The sequence below is a fragment of the Balaenoptera musculus genome, chromosome 7, assembly GCF_009873245.2.
Source record: "Balaenoptera musculus isolate JJ_BM4_2016_0621 chromosome 7, mBalMus1.pri.v3, whole genome shotgun sequence".
Classification (NCBI taxonomy): Eukaryota; Metazoa; Chordata; class Mammalia; order Artiodactyla; family Balaenopteridae; genus Balaenoptera; species Balaenoptera musculus.
Genome location: NC_045791.1, coordinates 26,826,237 through 26,848,069, shown reverse-complemented (window position 1 = coordinate 26,848,069; position 21,833 = coordinate 26,826,237). Strand labels below are relative to the sequence as shown.

The 21,833-nt window shown below is 34.7% G+C and overlaps 1 protein-coding gene across 2 annotated transcripts in view; it reads right to left on the bottom strand.

Moving 5' to 3' along the window:
• KYNU (kynureninase) overlaps positions 1-21,833 on the bottom strand; it is a 101,315-nt gene that overhangs the window by 10,172 nt on the left and 69,310 nt on the right. For both annotated transcript variants that reach the window (XM_036859023.1, XM_036859024.1), the window contains one exon: positions 359-411. In XM_036859023.1, the coding sequence (XP_036714918.1) occupies positions 359-411 (53 nt within the window). The remainder of the gene's footprint in view (positions 1-358; positions 412-21,833) is intronic.

Below are 21,833 nucleotides of genomic sequence, written 5' to 3'. Positions count from 1 at the left end.
TATTAAGCAGCAAAGTGGGTTTGATACCTAAGTCTCTCTGGGTCTGACTCCAAGCCAACAATTCCTTCCTGTTTTCCCTGCCTGATGTTTTAGGTACTCCATATTGATGAGATCTGAGTACTTTAGATTTCACTTCTTCTTATTTCCCTACAAAAGGATAGACTCAAAATCATGCTAAAATCTATGAACACTTAGTCTTACACTGAAGAAATGTCATTTCTTATTTTAAGAATTCTCATTGGCATTTTCAAAGTGCACTCTCCATGAGGCATGTATATTATATATCATACAAAGACAGATGAAAATTGAAATAAAGTTAAGACAAAGTGACTTGTGAAGTAAAATTGAATACACTTACTGTTATCCATCTTAAATCTGGTGCTTAATTCGTGGCCAAACCATCCCACTAACCTGAAACATAAATAATAACATTTGATATTTTGGTCTATAAAAATAGTCACAATTAATATAGGCCAAACCATCCCACTAAGCTAAAACATAAATAATAACATTTGATATTTTGGTCTATAAAAATAGTCACAATTAATATAGGACTCTAGGGCCTGCGTTTTAAAATCATGTATGATACGAGTCATCAAATACTTAAGCATATAAATACTATATGATATCATAAGGCAATTAATATTTATAACCTTCTTGAGATTGAGTATAAAATCAATTTATTCTTGTTACTAGTTGTATTACCTTTGCAAAGTTAAATCATCTGGAGACCTGTACTTAATGACCTTGTTCTTATTTAAAATTAAATAAAATGAACAAAAATGTTTTTTTTAGATTTTAAAACAAAGGTGAAAGCTCAAAAAAAAGTGATTAATACAATAATGTATTTTTCTTGCAGTAAGCTCTCTAAAGAGAAATGGCAAAAATATAACCTATATAATTTTTGGAAAATTTTAAATAATTTTCTAAAGAAATTTTTACTTTCAGATTTTAATAAGAATGTTAATTAGCCAGATATAAAATACAATATATATACGAAAAATCATATGTATGTGTGTGTGCTTATTAGATGAAAAAAATTACAAAATATCTAAAGAAAAATATAAAATTTGAGAAAGAGAAATACAATATTCCTGATAATCAATTCTTCCTAAATAAATTGCTAGTTTTAATACTGCCAAAATTAAAAATTCCAAGTATGTTGTTTTTGGATTTGGCAAAATGTTGTTAAGTTTATATAGAATATATGAGTGAAAATAATAAATTTTGAAATAGAAGAGTATAAAGGTGAATATGCCGTATATTATATAGCATATTACGAAGTTCGTTAAATGAATGAGCACAATACTATGAAAAGAAGCATCAGGGAGACAAATGGAACATGGCAGAAAATATAAAAAACAGTCCTCAGATCATACAACAATTTAATAAGTGATAATTGTAACATTCCAAAAAATGCAATGATGAAGAAAATATGTTCATATATTTATATGATTTTTAAAAGAAAAATTTCTAACTATGAAAACCAAAGAAAATATAAAGGAACATATGTATATATTCAGACACATTTAAATTTCTGTATTACAAAGAAAAAACAAATGAAAAACCAAAAGAAAAACCAATGATGGGGAGAAGGAAGCTGTTTGCCACATTTAAAAGAGTTTTCACCAAGAGTTTTTTCATCAGAGAAAGGGCAGTGCCCCCAAAACTACACAGCCACGAAGCATGGTCAAGGCATTTATAAAAGGAGAAATGCATATGCCCCATGAATTCTGGGGGGGGGCGGGGGGTGAAAACTCAATCTCAGTAATAATTAAAAATATGAAAAAACATGAAGCTCAGACCATGCTTCACATATCAAATTGGCAAAGTCATTTAAAATTTATGTCTATTTTCATCAAGGATTTAGTAAAAAGGAAATAAGCTCTTTAATAATGAATATATAAGTAATAAAGCCTTTATGGAGTACAGTTTGAAAATATAAATTAAATATATGTATAGTTTTCTGTCCCAGTACTTTTACTTGTTCCAGTTTATCCAAAGGACTATTTGGATTACACCATTTGGAGTACACTAAGATGTGTGTGCTAGGACAATGAACACAATAGTATTTACAGTGTCACAGCAACCCCAATATCTTGTAACAGAAACAATAAAATAAATATACAACTTTTTTATGATGGAATATTATGTAGCCATTATAAAAATCATATTTGAAAGAATGTATATTCAAAAAGAATAAAATGGAGATAACAATATTTAAACTATGTTTCCAATTTTAGGATAAAATATATTGCATGCATTTATACGTAATTATGGCCAAAATGTTTAATTTTTTCTTTATTCACATCCAAGTCAAACTTAGACGTAATGGAGAAACACCAAAGGTACTTTCATTAGTACTAAGATTTTACAGCTATAATAACTGAAAAAAGAGGTAGTAAATTATCACTACTTTCAAATTATACAATTTTGTACCTGGTATGAACAAAAAGATAATTTAGTGTGGTAATCTGGTACAAAATTAATATGAGAACTAAATATCTGAAGTTTAAAATTTCAACAAGCTGATATATTAATAAGAAATATTCCAGACCTACATAAAAAAAGTTTAAATACTTCTGAATCTGAACAACAAGAGCAAAAAGACTTGAATAATTTTCAACATCAAGAAAAAAGTCAGGACTTCCCTGGTGGCGCAGTGGTTAAGAATCTGCCTGCCAATGCAGGGGACACGGGTTTGAGCCCTGGTCCGGTAAGATCCCACGTGCCGCGGAACAACTAAGCCTGTGCACCACAACTATTGAGCCTGTGAGCCACAACTACTGAAGCCCATGTGCGTAGAACCCGTCCTCCACAACAGGAGAAGCCACTGCAATGAGAAACTCACGCACCGCAATGAAGAGTGGCCCCTCATCGCCCCCCAACTAGAGAAAGCCTTGTGTGCAGCAAAGAAGACCCAACGCAGGCATAAATAAATAAATAAATAAATTTATTAAAGAAAAAGTCAATTCTCCTCAAATTGATGTATAAATTTATATAACCCCAGTAGAATATACAAACATTTTATTTTCATTTGGTACTTGCAAGCTGATTCTAATGCCATATGGAAAAACAAATAAATAATATTTAAAAATCCCTAAAAAATAACAGCTATGACATAACAGCTCTGACAAAATATTACTATATTATAAAAATTCAAAATGAAAACAATGTGGAACTATGTTAATAAATCAATTAATATACCATTCATCATATTAATAAAGCTGAAGAGAAAGTTATAGAATCATCTCCATAGACCAATGAGTCATAAGAGAAAGTTCTATCAAGTGATATTTGCAACTTACGTCACAAGTGGTTAATTTTTGTAGTATAAAAGTATCTAGAGAGCAATAAAGCAAAAATAACAACCCAAGAAAAATGACCAACATATATAGAAAAGGCAAATGGCTCTTTAAAAAAAATTTTTTTTAAAAAGAGCTCTCCACTTAACTAATGATAAGAAAAATACAAATGAAAGCTACATTGAGATACATTTGCTCTCCTCTTAGATTAGAAAAAATTCAAAAGTTTTATTAAGGACTCTGTTAGTATTAACATGTTTTATAAGTAACTCTCATGAATTATTGTGGGAATATGTATTATTGATGCACCCCTCTAGAAAACAAATGAGTAACAGCTATAAAATTTACAAATACATGTATTCTTTGACCTGGCAAATTCACTTCTGGGAGTTTATTCTCCAGTAGAACTTGTACAAGTATGAAGTGAATTATGTATAAGTATAGCCATTGCATCCCTTTTAATAATAGTCCAAGATTGAAAATAACCTAAACTTCCTTCAATAAAAGGCTAATTTTATAAATTATGCTAAATTTATATTATAAAATATCACATAGTCCTTATATCAAAAGTGAATGAGAATGAGTTCTGGGTCCTGAAAGGGAATGATTGCGAGAGATAAGAAACCAAAAAATAAAGATATGCAACAGAACATGTAGTATCTTTTATGAACTTGGTAATTATCTTCCTTATCTTCATTTTTCTCCCCCAACTAGAATGTAAGCTCATGAGATCAGGGACTTGTCTCTTAGTGTTTGTAGAAGAGTGTTTGTAATGTGGATGTGTGATGAATGGTAAAAGATTGTTAGGAGAAGCATGAGTTAGGGCAACTGACTAGTGTGGTGATGGTCAGGGGAGGCTCTGACAAGGAAGCTGAGCAGAAGAATGAGTATATTTCAGCAAAGGAGGAAGGAAAAAGTGTTCCAGATAGTCAAATAGTATATTCAAAGGCCCAGCACATATGAAGACTATGAGGGCAAATTTCCCACCACCTCCCTTTTCAACTTTTATATTTTTGTGCGTGTTATACTGTTTGACTTTAAATGAATTCTGCTGTTTTTATTGAGTTTACTAAATTTCTAGGTGTAGACTTAATATTCAACTTTAGAATTGTTTTCAAATGATTTTTCCAGAATAAAGCTCTAAAACTTATTAGAAAACTGATGATCCAGTTTGGGTTCTGCTCCTGCTATGTATGATATTTTTAGTCACATATTAATTGCCAATTTCTCTTGACTTGAAAAATCTATGGCTTCAGGGACAACTACTGACATAATATTGTTTGGAAAAAAATGTTTGAGGTGGTAAAAAAAAAAACTTTGAAGGTATTAATTAAAAATTTTCTCATTATTTGCAAATAATTTTCTAAAACTTTCTTCTCCACAGTGAATCAATAAATTTTATTGCTTCAGGGTCATTTGTTAAGTGGAGAGCACCAAAAGATGTATACTCTTTTTAGCTTTGAGTTCCAAAGCAAGCTATTGAAACTTATAGCAGAGTCAGTAGTCTTTAAAAGCCAAGGCTTTTGACTTGCAGTAGATAGACATTTTGGAATTCTAATTATCAAGTGTCTCATATAATAGCCTAGCATAAAGTTCATGCTGTAAACAGCAAAAAGAAAAGAGAATAATAAATCTAACCCATGAATCAAATGACATTTGTGAGTGCTGAGGAATGAGAAGCTTCAGAAAGGGAAATAGAAAGACTGGATTCATATTCCTAATACAGAGCTGGCTGCACTCCCTACGCCCAGTTAAGTTCTAGGAGATGGGAGTTGGGATGGTTGAGAGGTCAGTGGGAATTCCAGATATGTTTGGGAGGATCTAATGATACGAAATTCCTGAGCCATGTTCCCTCAGCCCTACGAGGCAATCCAAAGGGTTTGTAAGAATCCCTCCATGCCAGGTTGGTGCCATAATCTTCATACAAAAATGGTTAGCAGAAGGGCCTGTGATAGCACCTCCATTTATAATCTAGGATCATACTAACCCAAGAGACCCAAGAGAGTATCCTGAAATTCCTGTTTCCCCAGAGAAGGAAATTGAAGTGACTGAGAAAGTCAGCATCCCCAGTGGAGCTTGAGATAAAGGGCATAGGGTCATGGTAGCTCCACAGACATCTTGGAGGATGTAGCAGTAATGGGAGCAGATGACCAAGGGAGTGCCAGGTACATTTTAATGGATTCCAGGAGATGGCTGTAGACAAGATGCCTCTCCTTTATCTATGTCTGGGCACTCTGTACGTCACCCATCGTGCAACCTTAGATGCCATCCTAAGGAGAGAAGGACAAGAAAAGAACTCTGAACTGACAGAGCTTAAATTCTGAATTTACTGAGAAAAGTCACTAAGTATACCTCAAAGTTGTAAGACTGAATTTCCTGAATCAAATGAGTTGATAGACAAAAATAAAGAAAATAAAATTATTTGTCCCCCTAAGTTTATGGTCTGGTGACATTTACATATGTAACTTACTAAAAAAATTATTAAATTTCTGATGACAACTGAAATCAATTATAAAATGAAAAGTATGTTTATCAAAATTCTCATATGTTTTTGTATTAAATATCCAGAATCAGAACCTATGTTTAGTTAATCTGAACACATAACTGAGCTATATGGATGAGTTAAATTGAGTGGGAAAACAAATCACTGTACAATGTAATTGTTTATTTGAGGTACTTATATTTATCATGATGTATATTTATTGAAAACCCATTCTTTCAGCAGGCATAGAACTGTGCTGGGTACTGAGGGGAACTCAGTATCACCTTTTCTATTGAGGCTAAGATTATGTTTGCATAAAAAAAGAGGAATAAAGAAAGGAGTTCTAGCCTGAATGAATTAGATTCATTCACTGTCATTTAATACAGAGGCATTGACTATTGTTTTATGTTATTTCTATCTTTTGAAAGAGAAGAAAAATACTACAGTTTGTTAAAGAGAATGATTTCTTCTGTAGTTACAAATCAAAAAAATAATGTATGAGCCCTTTTGTACGTAATGCTTTCTTTGGAAACAGATTCAAAATTTTCCTCTTGGCATTTTCTTTTTTAAAAACCTGAGGCAAATACAGTGGCTATGAGACAGGGTAATGGAAAACTGGGAATTTTTTTTTCCATTTTTTTTCAATGGGTTTAAAGTAAAAATTGGGAGAGTACTTCAATACTTTTTTTCTTATTTAGGACTTTTCTTTCATTTTTGTGTATTCATTTAAAAGACTAAGTATTTGTCATTTCTGTTTGTGGAGTGCTATTAAAAATTCAAGAGTATGAGTTATGATTGCTGGGCATATCTGACAGAAACATCAAAGACTTAGATACATGGTATCCAAAGATACCATCAAAGACCTAGATATGAATGTGGTATCATAGGAGGAAATTATAGTTCATGCTTAAAAGTACTGATGGCATGTTCATAGCCCAAATATGAAAGGAACAAGTAAATACACGGAGGGAAAATGTTTTCTTCTTTAGAGGAAAAAATACTTGGACCTGAGTCTATAACTGAGGTCAAGGCATCATTTTTTATGCTTTATTTACTGAATCCATAAAAGTACTTTAACTTTTTATCTGAAAAAGTACAAATATGATATTGTAATTTTTTCTGAGTTGCCTCATTATTTGATGATAATATGCCTCTTTTGAATTTATTCACTAAAGAGATTATATTTTGCTATCCAATGGCTTAGTACAAAAGATACTGGGAGACTAACCTCTGGGCCAGCCGCATTGGAGATTCTAATTGTTTGCCATCCATCACCCTTAGCCACCACATCTGTGTCACTTCTGGATGGAAATTATATAGTCCTATAGAACATTTCAGAGTCATCTATCAAATCAAATTGCTTGTTCTCATGCCAACAGGAAATCCTATTCAAAAGGCATGGATGGGCAAAGCTTTTGCATAGTGAACTGCTAAGGAAAAAAAAGGGCAGAAACAAAGACATGTTTGCTGGAAAATGGGCAAGATCGTTTCATGTCATCTTACTTATTAATCTTTGCAACAACACTCTGAAGTAGGTATTGTTTCCATCATTTTATATTTGAGAAAAGTAAGGCTTACAGAGTTTGAGTGATCATCTAAAGGAACGTAGCTAGTTAAGCCCATATCCTGCCCAGTAAGTGAGCAGGAACACTGACCCACAGAGAGAAGCTGTGGTTGATACAGTGTCATCAGAAGGAAGCTGAAGGAGGGGGTTCAAAGCAAGTACCTTAACAAACCAATAAGCAAATAGAAGCTGAGATGGTCAGTCCCTGCAAGCTGAGTAGAAGGGCAGATGCTCAAAGTAGACTCAGGTAAAGTAAAATAGTTTAATGGAAATTAGTGTGAAGTTAGAGTTGATGCTTGTTATAAGGGACTCTATTTCTATCATTTATGTGACTAATTAAATTACCTTTCTTTTATCAGGCTTATTAGAGTTTTCCTATATTTCACTCATTAATTCTTCAAAAATAGTTAATGAGACACCTTGATAGAAGCAAGAGATAGAAATAGTACAGTGAGCTGTACTAGAAATGGTTCCTGGGGCTTCCCTGGTGGCGCAGTGGTTTGGAGTCTGCCTGCTAACGCAGGGGACGCGGGTTCGAGCCCTGGTCTGGGAGGTTCCCACATGCCGCGGAGCAGCTGGGCCCGTGTGCCACAACTGCTGAGCCTGCGCGTCTGGAGCCTGTGCTCCGCAACGAGAGAGGCCGCGATGGTGGGAGGCCCGCGCACCGCGATGAAGAGTGGCCCCCGCTTGCCGCAACTAGAGAGAGCCCTCGCACAGAAACGAAGACCCAACACAGCCAAAGATAAATAAATTAATTAATTAATTTTAAAAAAAGAAAACTTTAAAAAAAATTAAAAATTTTAAAAAATAAAAAAAATAAAAAAAATAAAAAGAAATGGTTCCTGCCCACGAAGAGCTTAAAGTCTATTGGGTGTGGGTGTGACTCAGGGTAGAAACTAATTAAACAAATATTAATTCAACAAAGGGTGGGTGGGTAGCCCCCCATCTCTGAAGCCTGGTGTTCATGCCTTTATGTGGCTCACAATTAAGAATTGTGGGTGGGACCTGTGTCTCTTCCTCAAGAAGAATGGATTCAGGTGACATAGCAAAGTAGAAAGAATTGAGAGAGGGAAAATGGACTCAAACCTAGATGTCTGATATTAAACAAGAGCTAAGGAAGACAGAATTGCTGACAGATTCTGTTAGGAGTGAGACATTGAGTGGATTGAAACCCTGAAAGAAATGAAATTAGAGACTCAAAAGGTAAGAAGTTTCAGTTTCATCAACGTGAATATTGAACTCATTAAGAGAAGGAAAGTAGAGTAAGAGAAACAGAAGAAAGAAAACACGGCTCTTCATAGAGGCTATTTATACCATAATTCCCTAACAATCAGTAGTAAATTGGGTGAGAGTGCTCCGGAGCAGGAGGATAATATATATGGCAGTAAAGTCTAATATCTAGATGTGACAGTGACATCACTGAATTCTGTTACCAAAGCAATTACTTGAAAACTTTCATCAAAACAACTCAACAAATCATAGTACAAACACTCTTACAGTTATGAAAAAAGAGGATGGAGAGCTATTCCATGTTGTATGTGCTTCAAAGTCCTGAAGCCAGTAGTGGTTAATTGTCCCAAACTGTCACTGATTTTCATGTGATGCTTTTCTTCCTCTATATCTTTATTCTGATATAAAATATTAATAATTACCATATTCTTTTAATCATTTGTGGTATCTATAATCTTAATGAAGTTCTAAATATTATTTCTTCTGGAAATAATTACAACTTTCTAAAATTAATTGCTCTATACTTTCACTTGATAAAAATTAATAATTTAAATGGGGTGTTACAACAAGAGAATGACATTTTTATCTTATTAAAATTTATTTTTACCCGTAATTCCTTGTAAAGTAAAAGAATCTTAGAATCTCTTCTTTAACTTCTGACATTTTTCAGGTTATCCTGAATATTTTCATGATAAATAACATCAGTGATACATGTTTAATATAAGAGCCCATACTAATATACCTTTTACCATAACCAGATTAAAATTTTGAAAATCATTGTTAATTTAAATAAGAAAAGGGAAAAGAATTCTGTTTATTAAAATAGTATGTTCGAAAGATAAAGTCTTTTCCCCGTATTATTTTCCAATGCTGGAAAGTGAACAACGTGAAACCAGGTGACTGACTCCTCAAACATCAAGCAAAGATCTTGTAAAAATACTCAAAAGAATTTGATTTGATTTTGCGGGTTCATCCTGATTTAGGTTCTTGTAGTTGTTTTATTAATTTTGAGAGCAACAAAAACAAATGTTAACAGATTTCATTATGAATCAGACATTGTTCTAAACAATCAATCTTCAAAAGAATCCTGTGATGAAGATACTATTATCATCCTCATTAAACAGATGAGAAAATTGAGGTTCCAAGACTTTGGATAAATAGTCAAAGACAGGGGAATTCTCTGGCGGTCCAGCGGTTAAGACTCCACTTCGACTGTTGGGGGCGTGTGTTCCATCCCTGGTCGGGGAACTAAGATCCCACATGCCTCACGTTGGTGGCCAAAAAAATTAATTTAAAAAAAAAATTGGTTGAAGATAATACAGTTATTAATCCTTGAAGCCCAAATACAGATATAGACCATCATGACCAAGTATATTCACAAACACATGCAAAATCGCCTGGGCAGTCTTTTTTTTTAATTCATCAAAGAGTCTAAAAAAACCCCAATATTCCTTAGATTACTTAAACACTATGCTTAAGGTTCTGACCTGGCAAAATGCCAGGCTAGATGACAGCCACATTTTTTTTATATACAATGTTTTCCCTTCCTCAAAAAAAATGGTTTTTTGACTCTGTCCTTTCATAATCACTGTAGTCAGTTTCTCTTCTTCAAAATGCATGGACCTAGGTATCTAATATAATGAATCTGAGTAAGTGTATCGATCATATATTACACCTTGAAGTATTGACAGATGGAATGGGGGCTGTTTAAAGTCAAATAAAGAAACAATTATTTCAAAGAATATTTATTCAAACTCAAAATACATTTCTAAGAACCTAGGGGAAAATTAAATTCATTTTAAGACTCCACCACTTGGAATGCAGGAAAGGTAAAATCAAAATACAAAAGAAATGTAATATAAATGAAATCGTGGCATGAATTCTAATAAACATTCTAAAGCTAATGCAGTAAAATTAAAAGCCATTAAATTAGCTTATAAGTAGCTATTATCACAACAAGCTCATAAATCATATCTACAAATTGAATATGAACAATAACAATTAAGATGCAATCTCATCATACTTGGATAGAAATTTGAATCTTTTGCCATCAAAAATTAAAAATCAAGCAGTGAGTAAATTTACTTAAAATGAGGATATTAACAGAATTTTGAGAGAAGGTGTTGGAAGAGATCCAATAAATAATAAAAAGTAAAGATTTTAATATGCTTTTTGTTCTTTGAACATCATAAATTTCCTAAAAGGAGTTTCAAATAAGTATTATCAAATGGAAAGCATCACTTAAAATAAAGGCATCTTTGAGCCATGATATTCAGATTGAGTAAGAGGAAGCCACTAGGGATCCAATCAGTATGATTTTGGATGCTAAGAGTTATGAAATGAAATATCAAAATGCTCCTTGATCTCCTTAGCAAGCCTTTAATGGCAGAATCTCCAGTATGAATCCCTAAATATTTCATGCACTGAATTAATTTAACTTATTCTGCAAACCCCTTACCTCTCCTCACCCCATACCTCACCAAAACTAAACAAAACAACTTATCCTGGTTTTCTTAGCTTATGTTAGAAGTGCAATTATTCACTGGAGCAAAATCCCACATATAAAGAAAAAGATCACAATCTTTTCTAAGGAAGTACATTTGCATTAAAAACTGCTTTCATGATGTCCTTTAATTTGGCAATTTATCACCACACATTTAATAATTTAAGTCTGTGCTTAGGAATATAAACCTGACTGGGAGTAAGTTTCTTTTTTGTTTTTCCTTTTCCTTTTCCTCTTCTTTTCCCTCTTCCTTTTTCCTTTCTTCTTCCCTCCCCTCCCCACCCCTCTTCTCTTATTTCTCTCTCTCTCTCTCTCTCTCTCTCTCTCTCGGGCACAACTTAGAACTAAATACAATTGTCTTATTGCTTTCATGGTTTCAGAAAATGTGTTGAATCAACAAAACTGTTATAGCATTACAAAAAAAATGGAACATTTGGGGTACAGCATAATTGTTTATTTTTAAACAAAATCTGTAATAGCAATTGTGAATAAGTTTGTCTGTCATCTCATATCCTAATGTCCTCTATAACCGAACCTCAAGTGAAAGTATATTACTTAAAATCCTCATCAAATAATCAGGTTTCACAGAATCAAAAGTTCCACAAAGGTTGTTTTATTGAGGATGTAATGAGAAATTTATCATTCAAATAGCTTTTATACAGTCTTAATTTTCATAATAAAAAATTTGGTAGCTGAACTTAGGAAATGTGAACATGGTACTCTTTCATACTTGAGAAAATGAAAAAGATGAGAAAGTTACAGTAAAGTTTGTTATAAAAACTGGAAGGGAATCTTAAAGCTGCCCAGGCCTAACTATTTATTTTTCCCATAATCAAACCAATACCTGGAGAGGTGATGAGGCTTGAATTTGCAGTCTTGTTCCATATGAGCCGTCAATGGCACCCCTTTGTTTTTAAGATAAAAATCAAAACTCCTTAACTTGAAACACAAGGACCTCAATGATCCTGCCTGGAACACCCCACCACTGCCTGTTCCCTTTCAGTCTGACTAAGAGTTAGGAGGATTTCTCCAGTCAGTTCAAATATCACCTCCTCAGCAAAGGTTTCTCCAACGTCTCTCTTTCTTTTCCCTGTCACACTGAATGATAAATCCCAAGAAAACAGGCTTATTCTTGTCTGTATCCCCAGTGTTTGCATACTGCTTTGCCTGTAGTAGATGCTCAAGAAATATTTTTTTAGTTGATAGTTGAAATAACTATGACATTTGAGTAATTTAGCATCATTTGGACAGACATCAGTCTGATTCTCCCCTCATTCTTGTCCCTTTAGCCAAACTTTTCTCTATGTCCTCTAATTTCCTAATAACTTTAAACTCTGTCCTGCTTTCTTTATCCCACTTGCCATTACTGTATTTTAGATAGTGAGTGGCTCACTTCTGTGTGATTGCAAACATCCCTTAACTGACGTCCACATTTCTGTTTTTGACCTCCTTCAGAGTGCTGCCACCTATCTTTTATAATAGATCTAGAAGCCTACAACTTCTCATCACCTCCTTTGCTGCTCCCCTGCTTTGAATTGTTGTCACCTCTTGTCTTCATTCCTTAATGGTTCCCCAGCAGGTCTCCCAAAGTCTACCCTTACCCTCCTACAACCTATTCCCAAGAAAGCCACCAGAATGATCATTTTAAATTTGCTATGTCATGTCACTTTTCAGCAAAATGGGCAATGTGTCCCAGGTCTTTATATTGCCTTATAAGGGCCTGCATTTTCTGGACCACTTTGTCTCACTGATCTCCAGCTTATTCATTCTGTTCCAGCCATGCTGACTTTCTCAACACACTCTTGTCTTTGAGCTTTTGATAAAATACTCCCACTGCCTGGAACCCTCTTCACCAAATAATTATTTGGCCCAGTCTCTACCTCATTCACCTCTTCATCCACATGATATTTTCCCAATGGTGAGCTTTCCTGAATGCCTTTTTAATACTGTGCAATGCCAAGGATTCCACAGAGTATTCTTTTTCTTTTTTTCTTTTGGCTGCGTTGGGTCTTCATGTCCATGCGTGGGCTTTCTCTAGTTGCATTGAGCGGGGGCTACTCTTTGTTGCGGTGTGTGGGCTTCTCATCGCGGTGGCCTCTCCTGTTGTGGAGCATGGGCTGTAGGCATGCGGGCTTCAGTAGTTGCGGCACGTGGGCTCAGTAGTTGTGGCTTGCGGGCTCTAGAGCGCAGGCTCAGTAGTTGTGGCTCATGGACTTAGTTGCTGTGCAGCATGTGGGATCTTCCCGGACCAGGGCTTGAACCTGTGTCCCCTGCATTGGCAGGCAGATTCTTAACCACTGCACCACCAGGGAAGCCCCACAGAGTATTCTTATACCTCCTTTTAATGTCCTGTTTTTCCAATTGTCTATAGGACTTATTAACTTCAAACATATCATACAATTTGCTCTTTATTATGTGTATAATCTGTCTGTCCTTACTGGAATGTAAGCTCTATAAGGGGAGGAATCTTTGCTTTATTTGTCCATATATCCCAGACACTTAAAAAAAAAAAAAAATGCCTGGAATATAGTAGATGCTCAATAAATATTTCTTTAATGAATGTAAATGTGGTACAAGGACATTATGCAGCTGTGCCTTAAAAGATTATAAGTCAAAATTCTTCCACAATGTTCAGTGACAATATTAACTTCTTTTCATGAACAATTATATACTTTTTTCCTCTTTCTTTTTGGTTACTCCAAGCTTTATTCGTCTATAGTCAGCCAAGGTCTTTCTTCAAGCCTCTACTGACAGTCTTTTCTAAGCAAGCAATCCAATAGGATGACCAAATGCAAACAAGGGGGAGTTTGAGCATACTAAAACACTGCCTTCAGGGAAGTAAGATCAGTTGGGTAGGATATGGGCATGGTTGCGTGGGTACATAAGTATCCCAGTAAGTTTTTAGGCCATCTCTCACAATGAGGCATTAATATTGCTAAACTACCATGCAGAGTGAGAAGAAAGGCTTGGGAAACAGGAACACAATTGCTAAAGTTCAAGTTGATATTGAAATTCAAAAATAACAGTAGTTCAGGCACATATAGGAAAGGTGGAGCTACAGCATAGGAATAAGGATCAGAGAAAACAGATATAAACTATAACAAAAGGCAAAAAAACAAAAACAAAAGCTCAGCTAAAAATGAGAGAAGGAGCAAGGAAAACCTAAATCCAGGCAGTTGGTGAACAGCATATTTGAAGGAAAAGTAAACTTATGGCTAAGTGATAGAAGCAGATTCAAAGGTGCTAGTGACAATAAAAATCTTGACAAAACAGGATGTTTCAGCCCGTGAATTGTGCATTCATCCCTTGATGTCAGTAACTAGTCCCTAAGCATGACTATTATAAGGCTCAATATGGCCATGACGTTAGACAGGTAAAATATTACCAACTCACTCTTAGTAAAGAAGATCTTTATCAGTTCCTATTTTCTAAAAAAATTCATCTATTCACAATTGCTCTGCTCTGTTCTAAGTCAGCTGATTTAACGCTGTTTGGAAAGGAGTTGTGGATGTATGGGGGTTCAATTCCTTTTTCTCCACTCATTTGCCCAATCATAATGTAAATATCGTTAAGATAGAGTGCTTTACTTGGTTCTGTTACATATTCAGTTACATCTTCAAATCTTACTCAAAAGGAGGCTTGTTAAAATATGTTCAGTGAGCTAGCAGTATGATAAGCATAGTTATAAGAAAGTACTTCCTGTTATTGTAAGTTTTGATTAATGAAAGTTGTTTCCTGAAGATTCAGAATAATATGCTGTCCTTATAAGAGCTAAATCAATATTTTCTTGGTGTGAAAGCTTCATTAAGAAAAAATTTCTGCATATGATTTATTGAAATGTATTATTACTATAAAATATTGGTTTATAATCTGTGGTAGTATTGATGCTAAAAGCACAAAACACATCAAGAAGATGTCTGAATTTACGACTTTAGAAAGAACTATTTGCAATGTTGATTAAAATACTCATGAAGGACTTTTGAAGTTGTATATAGCTGGTTTTCATGGATATATTTGGTCTTTGTAGAAGCATATGGAAATGCATATTTAATTTGACAGTATTTTGCAAATCATACCCACTTCAGAATACCTTGCAAAGTAGAAATGCTTCCATATGCTAGAAGATGGTTTGTCTGTTATGCTGAGAGTAAAGAAAGAGCTATATATCCAACAACAAAATTTTAAAAATATTTTCTTGGGCATTGTGGATTATGAAAGTAAAGGAAAATCAAATGGACAATGTCCTTGTACTTAAACATTTAGAATTAATTTAGTCAATTTTTCAAACAATCACATTGGACATACTAAGATGAATTCTCACAAGGATCACAGGCCCCCTTAAAAAAAAAAAAAGAATCAAATGGGCATTTTCTGCCTAGGTTTCCATGCCTGTGCCAAATCTTCTGAGACTCTGACCACATCTGATTGGAGCAAGGATTTATAAGAGAACGAAGGCAAGCTATCTCTACAAGACCTTACCATGATGTAGACAAACCTCAATTCTAGAGAAAAGGATAACTCCCACTCAATCAAACCCTCTCCTCTGGGATGGAGTTAAAAACAAGTGACCAAAGAGAAAATGGATCATAGGAATTCAGACCTCCGTTCTGAGTAATGCATTCCAAGTATTCCTGGGGCCTGTGAAGTTGGCACAGCTCAGTCTTGGAAGCACCAGGACCCAGTGGGTCTGTGTGTGATGAGCAGTTTCCCAGGCTGCCCCACACAACATGTATCATTGCACCGTGGTTGTTTTGACAGTTGTAAAGAGTCAGATGGATACATGTGTTTTCTCAACAAGAACAAATAAGAGTTTAGCAATAGCTCTTCATAGTTTATATTAAAAACCCTTGCAGATTCTGAAGGTTACTTTAGGGACAAAACTTGAAGTAATTAAAACAAGAGCTGAAGCTCTTTGACAAGTTTTACTTTTTGTGTTTAAAAGGTTCACTGACCTCATATATCTCCAGGGACACTAGTCTGCAATTTTCAAAGAGAAAATAAATTTTGAGTTTTCAAAGGACTTCAGTTTTCTCAAATTAATCTTTATGTCATCATTATCTGAGAATAGTGATTTGCAAGCAACAATGGCTTTAATGTATATTTTTATACTGATGATTACTATTTTGGTTTTCTTTTAAGAGCCAGGATTCCTTTATCTCTTAAATTGAGAAAATCAGATTATTTACTGAAATTATTTTTAACTGTGATCATGCCTCAGTGCATAAACGTTATTTTTATGATCCCAGCTTAAATTCACACGCGAAAATTATCTAGATGATTTTGCACAGTAAAAAAGTGTCAAGCCAAGAAGATGAGGGATCCTTTTAGAGTTATTGATCTAAAATGGTTTCTGAATGAAGACAGGTATAGGTTATATGCCATGAATCCATAAATGAGTTTTCTTCAATCAAATTGTCTTCTTTTGGATCCCTTACAATGAGGCTTTGGGGACTAGGATTTACAATAGGTATAACCCACTCGTGAGCATGGCTCTGGAACTAAGAGTATGAAGCATACTTGATTTTACCACTGTTTATAATTTCTAAAATATTGTAGAATAGAGATAAAGAGCAATTTTATGATAATCGGCAGATTTTTAAATGTTAAGTCAATAACTCAGATTCCGTAAAAATTCTAGTAAAGAGTATAAAAAGAAAAAGATCACTTGACGTATCCCTTAAAGAAATGTCATTTAAGTAATTCTTTCTTCTTTATACTTCCTTAAATTTATGAGACTAATCAAGTGAAATCTCCCTCATAGGCAACAATTTCAGCTTTCAAAGTAACAGAGAGAAAATTTACTCACTTAGTTAACATAGCATTCCATTTTGCAGAGGAATTGTATCTGTAAGTTTCACCACCAACTTCTTCAAGCTTTTCCAAAGCAGCTCTGGGTTAAAGTTATCTATTCCTTCACTGTTCCTATGGCAATATCTGAAAATTCACCCAGCAATTATTAAGAAATTGCCTTGTGGCACATATTCTATCCCTGTGTTACTTGTCATTTAAATTGTTTATTCAGCTATTGAAATGGCATCTCTCCAAATAGATTGTATGATTTAAAAATCATATGCAATATCCTATATTTATTTCTATCTATTAAAGTTTCTTGTACAAAAATATATGTTGGTTATATTTGCTCGTGCCTCCTCTATTGACTCAGGAGCTTTCTCTTTACTTGGTAAAGCAGTGAGCACCTTAGAAAGGACACTCGTTTTGGAGTAGGATAAAATGGAAGGTTCATCATGTTTAATTCCTAAGATTGGAAAGATGTATGGATATACTGGAAGTCCTCATTATTTGATTACAAATGGAATACTGGGAAAAGGCCATTTAAAATACATCTATTTTAAAACAGTAAACCATACTTTTTTTAGTAAATAATGGAGGAAAACATAATAAAAGATTTGATTGAGATGCTCTTGAAAAATAAAATTTTAAATTGTAAAACAAATTTAATTTATAATTTGACAAAACTTACATTAAAATTATAATATGCTAATTATTAAAAAGAATAATAAATTGTGGGGTTTTTGTGTGTATTTTAACAAATGTGAGAGCAAACTACAATCTTTTTTTTTTTTATTAAATTAATTAATTTATTTATTTTTGGCTGTGTTGGGTCTTCGTTTCTGTGCGAGGGCTCTCTCTAGTTGTGGCAAGTGGGGACCACTCTTCATCGCGGTGCGTGGGCCTCTCACTATCGCGGCCTCTCTTGTTGCGGAGCACAGGCTCCAGACGCGCAGGCTCACTAGTTGTGGCTCACGGGCCTAGTTGCTCCGCGGCATGTGGGATCTTCCCAGACCAGGGCTCGAACCCGTGTCCCCTGCATTGGCAGGCAGATTCTCAACCACTGCGCCACCAGGGAAGCCCTTCTTTTTTGTATTACATTTAACTTTTTTTTTTTTTTTATAAATTTATTTATTTTTGGCTGTGTTGGGTCTTCGTTTCTGTGCGAGGTCTTTCTCCAGCTGCGGCGAGCAGGGGCCACTCTTCATCGCGGTGCGTGGGCGGGCCTCTCACTGTCGCGGCCTCTCTTGTTGCGGAGCACAGGCTCCAGACGCGCAGGCTCAGTAGTTGTGGCTCACGGGCTTAATTGCTCCGCGGCATGTGGGACCTTCCCAGACCAGGGCTCGAACCCATGTCCCCTGCATTAGCAGGCAGATTCTCAACCACTGCGCCACCAGGGAAGCCCTGTATTTAACTTGTTTAGCATGAACATAAAGATGATCATTTCCACAAAATTTTTGAAGCATTCATCATTTCCTTTTAATCCCTGATATTCTAGTCATTTGCTTTTGAAGTACCGTGTCTAATTTCGTCTACTTCATCTGTTAATGGTTCTGACTCTGACATATTCTCATTGTCCATGATTTTGTGATTCAGCAGTTCTTCAGTATCACTTGCATCATGAAATCCTGAATCTCTTGAAAAATTTTACTTTACAATTCATTTGCATTAAGTTTTTATTGTGTTATGCTTATAACATTCTATAATCAGCAAGAGTCCAAACTTTTTTATAATAACATAGAGATAAATGCTAATACTAATTGGGAAAGGGTGTTTAGAAAAGGCTAATTTTATAAGTGGGTAGTTCATTAGTGAAAATTTCCTACTATGACAGTTTTTGCTTTCCTACATTGTCATATATCTTTGGGGACTGGAATAATGCTTTGGTAATCAGGAACTCTTGCAGTTTGCAATCAGATGAAAGTAAGGGCTAGAAAGTAAGCAAGTGGTAAAGCTGGAAATGCAAATTGGTGTCTTCTACAAATGTCTGTTGTTGACATAATGACTGTGGATGAGAAACTCCTGGGCAAGAGGACCAAGGGTTGAGGCATTGAGAGAATCAATGAAAAAGTGAAAGAGAAAACCTTATAAAATATAGAAGAGTAATCACATACATTGGAGCAGAAGCAAGAGAAAGTGGTACACTGGAAGATTAGGGCTGTGGGAGGTACACATTAAGGACAAAGGGGATGGCCAAGTACATTTAATATGGCTGTCTTATAGGGCGGGAAGTTGTGGCTGAGAAGTCATCCATGTTAATTCATACTGAACATCTAACTCCAGAAACATGCTAAATAGGTAGAACAGATGCCCTGGGAGGTCTAGGTCATAGATCAACTAGGGATTCTGTGGAAACTCTCACTGAGAAATCTATTGATACTGGCCTGTTCCATTTGAAAGCATTTGGAGTCTTGTGAATTCACACACCTACACTTCCTTTTTCTCTCAGCATTTAACAACAAGACCTTATGCAGGTAGTAGACAAGGATGTGATAAGTAGTAAGTCAGAAAGAATCACAGAAACCAAAACAAAGTTTAAATTATAGATGAGTTTTGGGCTATGGCATTCTCCAGTATTGCCTGGAGAAGTATGTAGAATCACATATATCAAGTCAGCACTCCCCAGAACAAATGTGCATTAGATGATCTCTCCATATAACATTAATACAGTTGGGTCAAGCAAGCATGGTACATGCTTATAATTTTTTGTCTTTTTTTCTAAATTTTCTTGATGCTTATTATTATCCTTTCTTAGACTTCCCTATATTGTTTTATAGGAAACAATGTTGTTTTCCTATATTGTTCCTCTTTTTTTAAGTTCCCTAATAATAATAATAACCTACATTTCTGAGTTCTAAAATATGCCTTAACCATGCACTGATGTCAGCCAGCCTCTTCTATTGATTCTTTTTAACCTGCAAATGACTTATTATAATAAAGGAGATGAGTCAATTTCTCAATAAAGCCTTAAAAATGTTATCTCTACTTAAAGTCTTCAATCAAATACCTCTAGCTGTTTATGGAAATGTGTTGGCATGATTTGAAATTCCGGCATTTAAAAAAAATTATCAGTAGGCCCCATTCTTGGCCACTCAGAAAACTTAAAAAAAAAAAAAATTGTAGGGGAAACTAGCATTTCAAGAGATTTACTATATGAGACCATTTGGAGGTTTTTTATACCAGCATGGAAAGTGAGGAACAGCAGTTTTCTTGTATGTGTTATTTCACTGGACAGGGTGAAAAAGTAAGCCATAGAAGGAATCTTAATAGCTCACATAATCCACTCCTGTTTTCATGCTAGAGTCTCTCTAAAAAAAAAGAAGAGGTGGGTGGTGGTGTCTTGAATTGCAGTCTATGGGCTCTCAACAGAAGAATCTTTTTACGGTCCTCAGATATGTTTGAATTCCCTAAAACCAAAAGGTTAACTATTGATCTAAAGTCTATCAGAAAGGTCAACACTTATAAAGTTAAAAAGAAAAATTCAAGATATTGAAGTACTTTTTTTAAAGTGATATATTTCTGATTGTCAAATTCTTATAATTAAAATATTTCCCTTCATATTTCAGAGCAAAATTTAACTGTGTAGACTAAATTGAAGTCAACCCTGAAGGAAAAAGACACAAGATGACATTTACTCAAAACCATTTCTAATTTTGTATAATTCTTAGCTACAGACAAGGTTTAGAATATGACACTGGAATGAGAAAAAGTGATGATAAACTAGGAAAAGGTCAAATTCTAGTTGAGAATAATAGCTTGAGTTATAATGCTTAATGCAGTGGACTGCCTCTGGCCTCTACTCATTCTTTTTATTGGCAAAGGTTCTTGGAAAAAGTCTTAGGTCACCATCAGTTTTGAACAATGGCCAAAATGCCTATTCAAACAAAAGGAAGTGAAATTTCTTGGTACAGATGTAATTTACCAGTCGCTAATGGGAACATCATATAAAAGATACTTTGAAATTATATAATGAATATTACACTTTTAGAATTCAGGATTACATGTTCCGGGATCCACTCACTACAGCAGGTAGGCCAGCCGCTCCCATAATGCCCTTCTTCTCAGCCTTGATAAACATTTATGCATTATGTTTAACCATGCACCTAGAATGCCCCTCACTAACTTCCACCTTCGTCCTGTCCTACCTCTTTATCGAAGGCTTTGACTACACAGTCATTGCACTATAAATATGGGGTCAAATGATATAAAATAAAAAATGATTTAAATATATATACTTAAAAAATACTTGATAAAGGACGAATGGACCAGGAAAAGTTATATGTACTCTTTATTTGAAATAATGTGTTTAGCCACTAGATGTCACCCTTTTTTAAGCGACAAAGTTTACTTGACAAAGTTTACAACATAAACAGCAGTTACATTCCACTATAGGGTAGAAGTTGGTACCATTGGAATTAGTCCCTCTGATATCACATAAAAAGAAGCTTTAACAACAAACAAACGAAGAAACAGCAACAAACAGGCTTTCCTGTAAGAAGGGCTACATGAGTCAGACTGAATTGAGTCATCAGTCTCCAAAGCCAGATAGTTAAAATGCAGCAATAGTTAATAATGTATAATTTTCAAAAAAGTTAATAGCATGGCTCTCATACAAGTATAAAATGAACACATATAAAGATCTCAATCAACTCATTAATTAGCAAGGGAGCCAATTAAGATGGTGAGGCCAGTATGAGAGAGAATTCAAGGAATAGAGACTTACAGGGTCAGTCTGAGCTTGGCAATAGGTACAAAATGGTTTAATGTCCCAAAGGTCACAAGCCGTAACCTTTAAGGCTATGTTTCCTGCTTGAGAGAAATGATCTCTACTAGGCAAAATTCTACAAGTTAACATGCAACTTCACATTGAGGCAACAAAATACTTAGCCTACATGTATGGATCACCTATCATGCTTCAGTGGCTATGCTAAGTGCTTTACATGCATCATCCCATTTTAA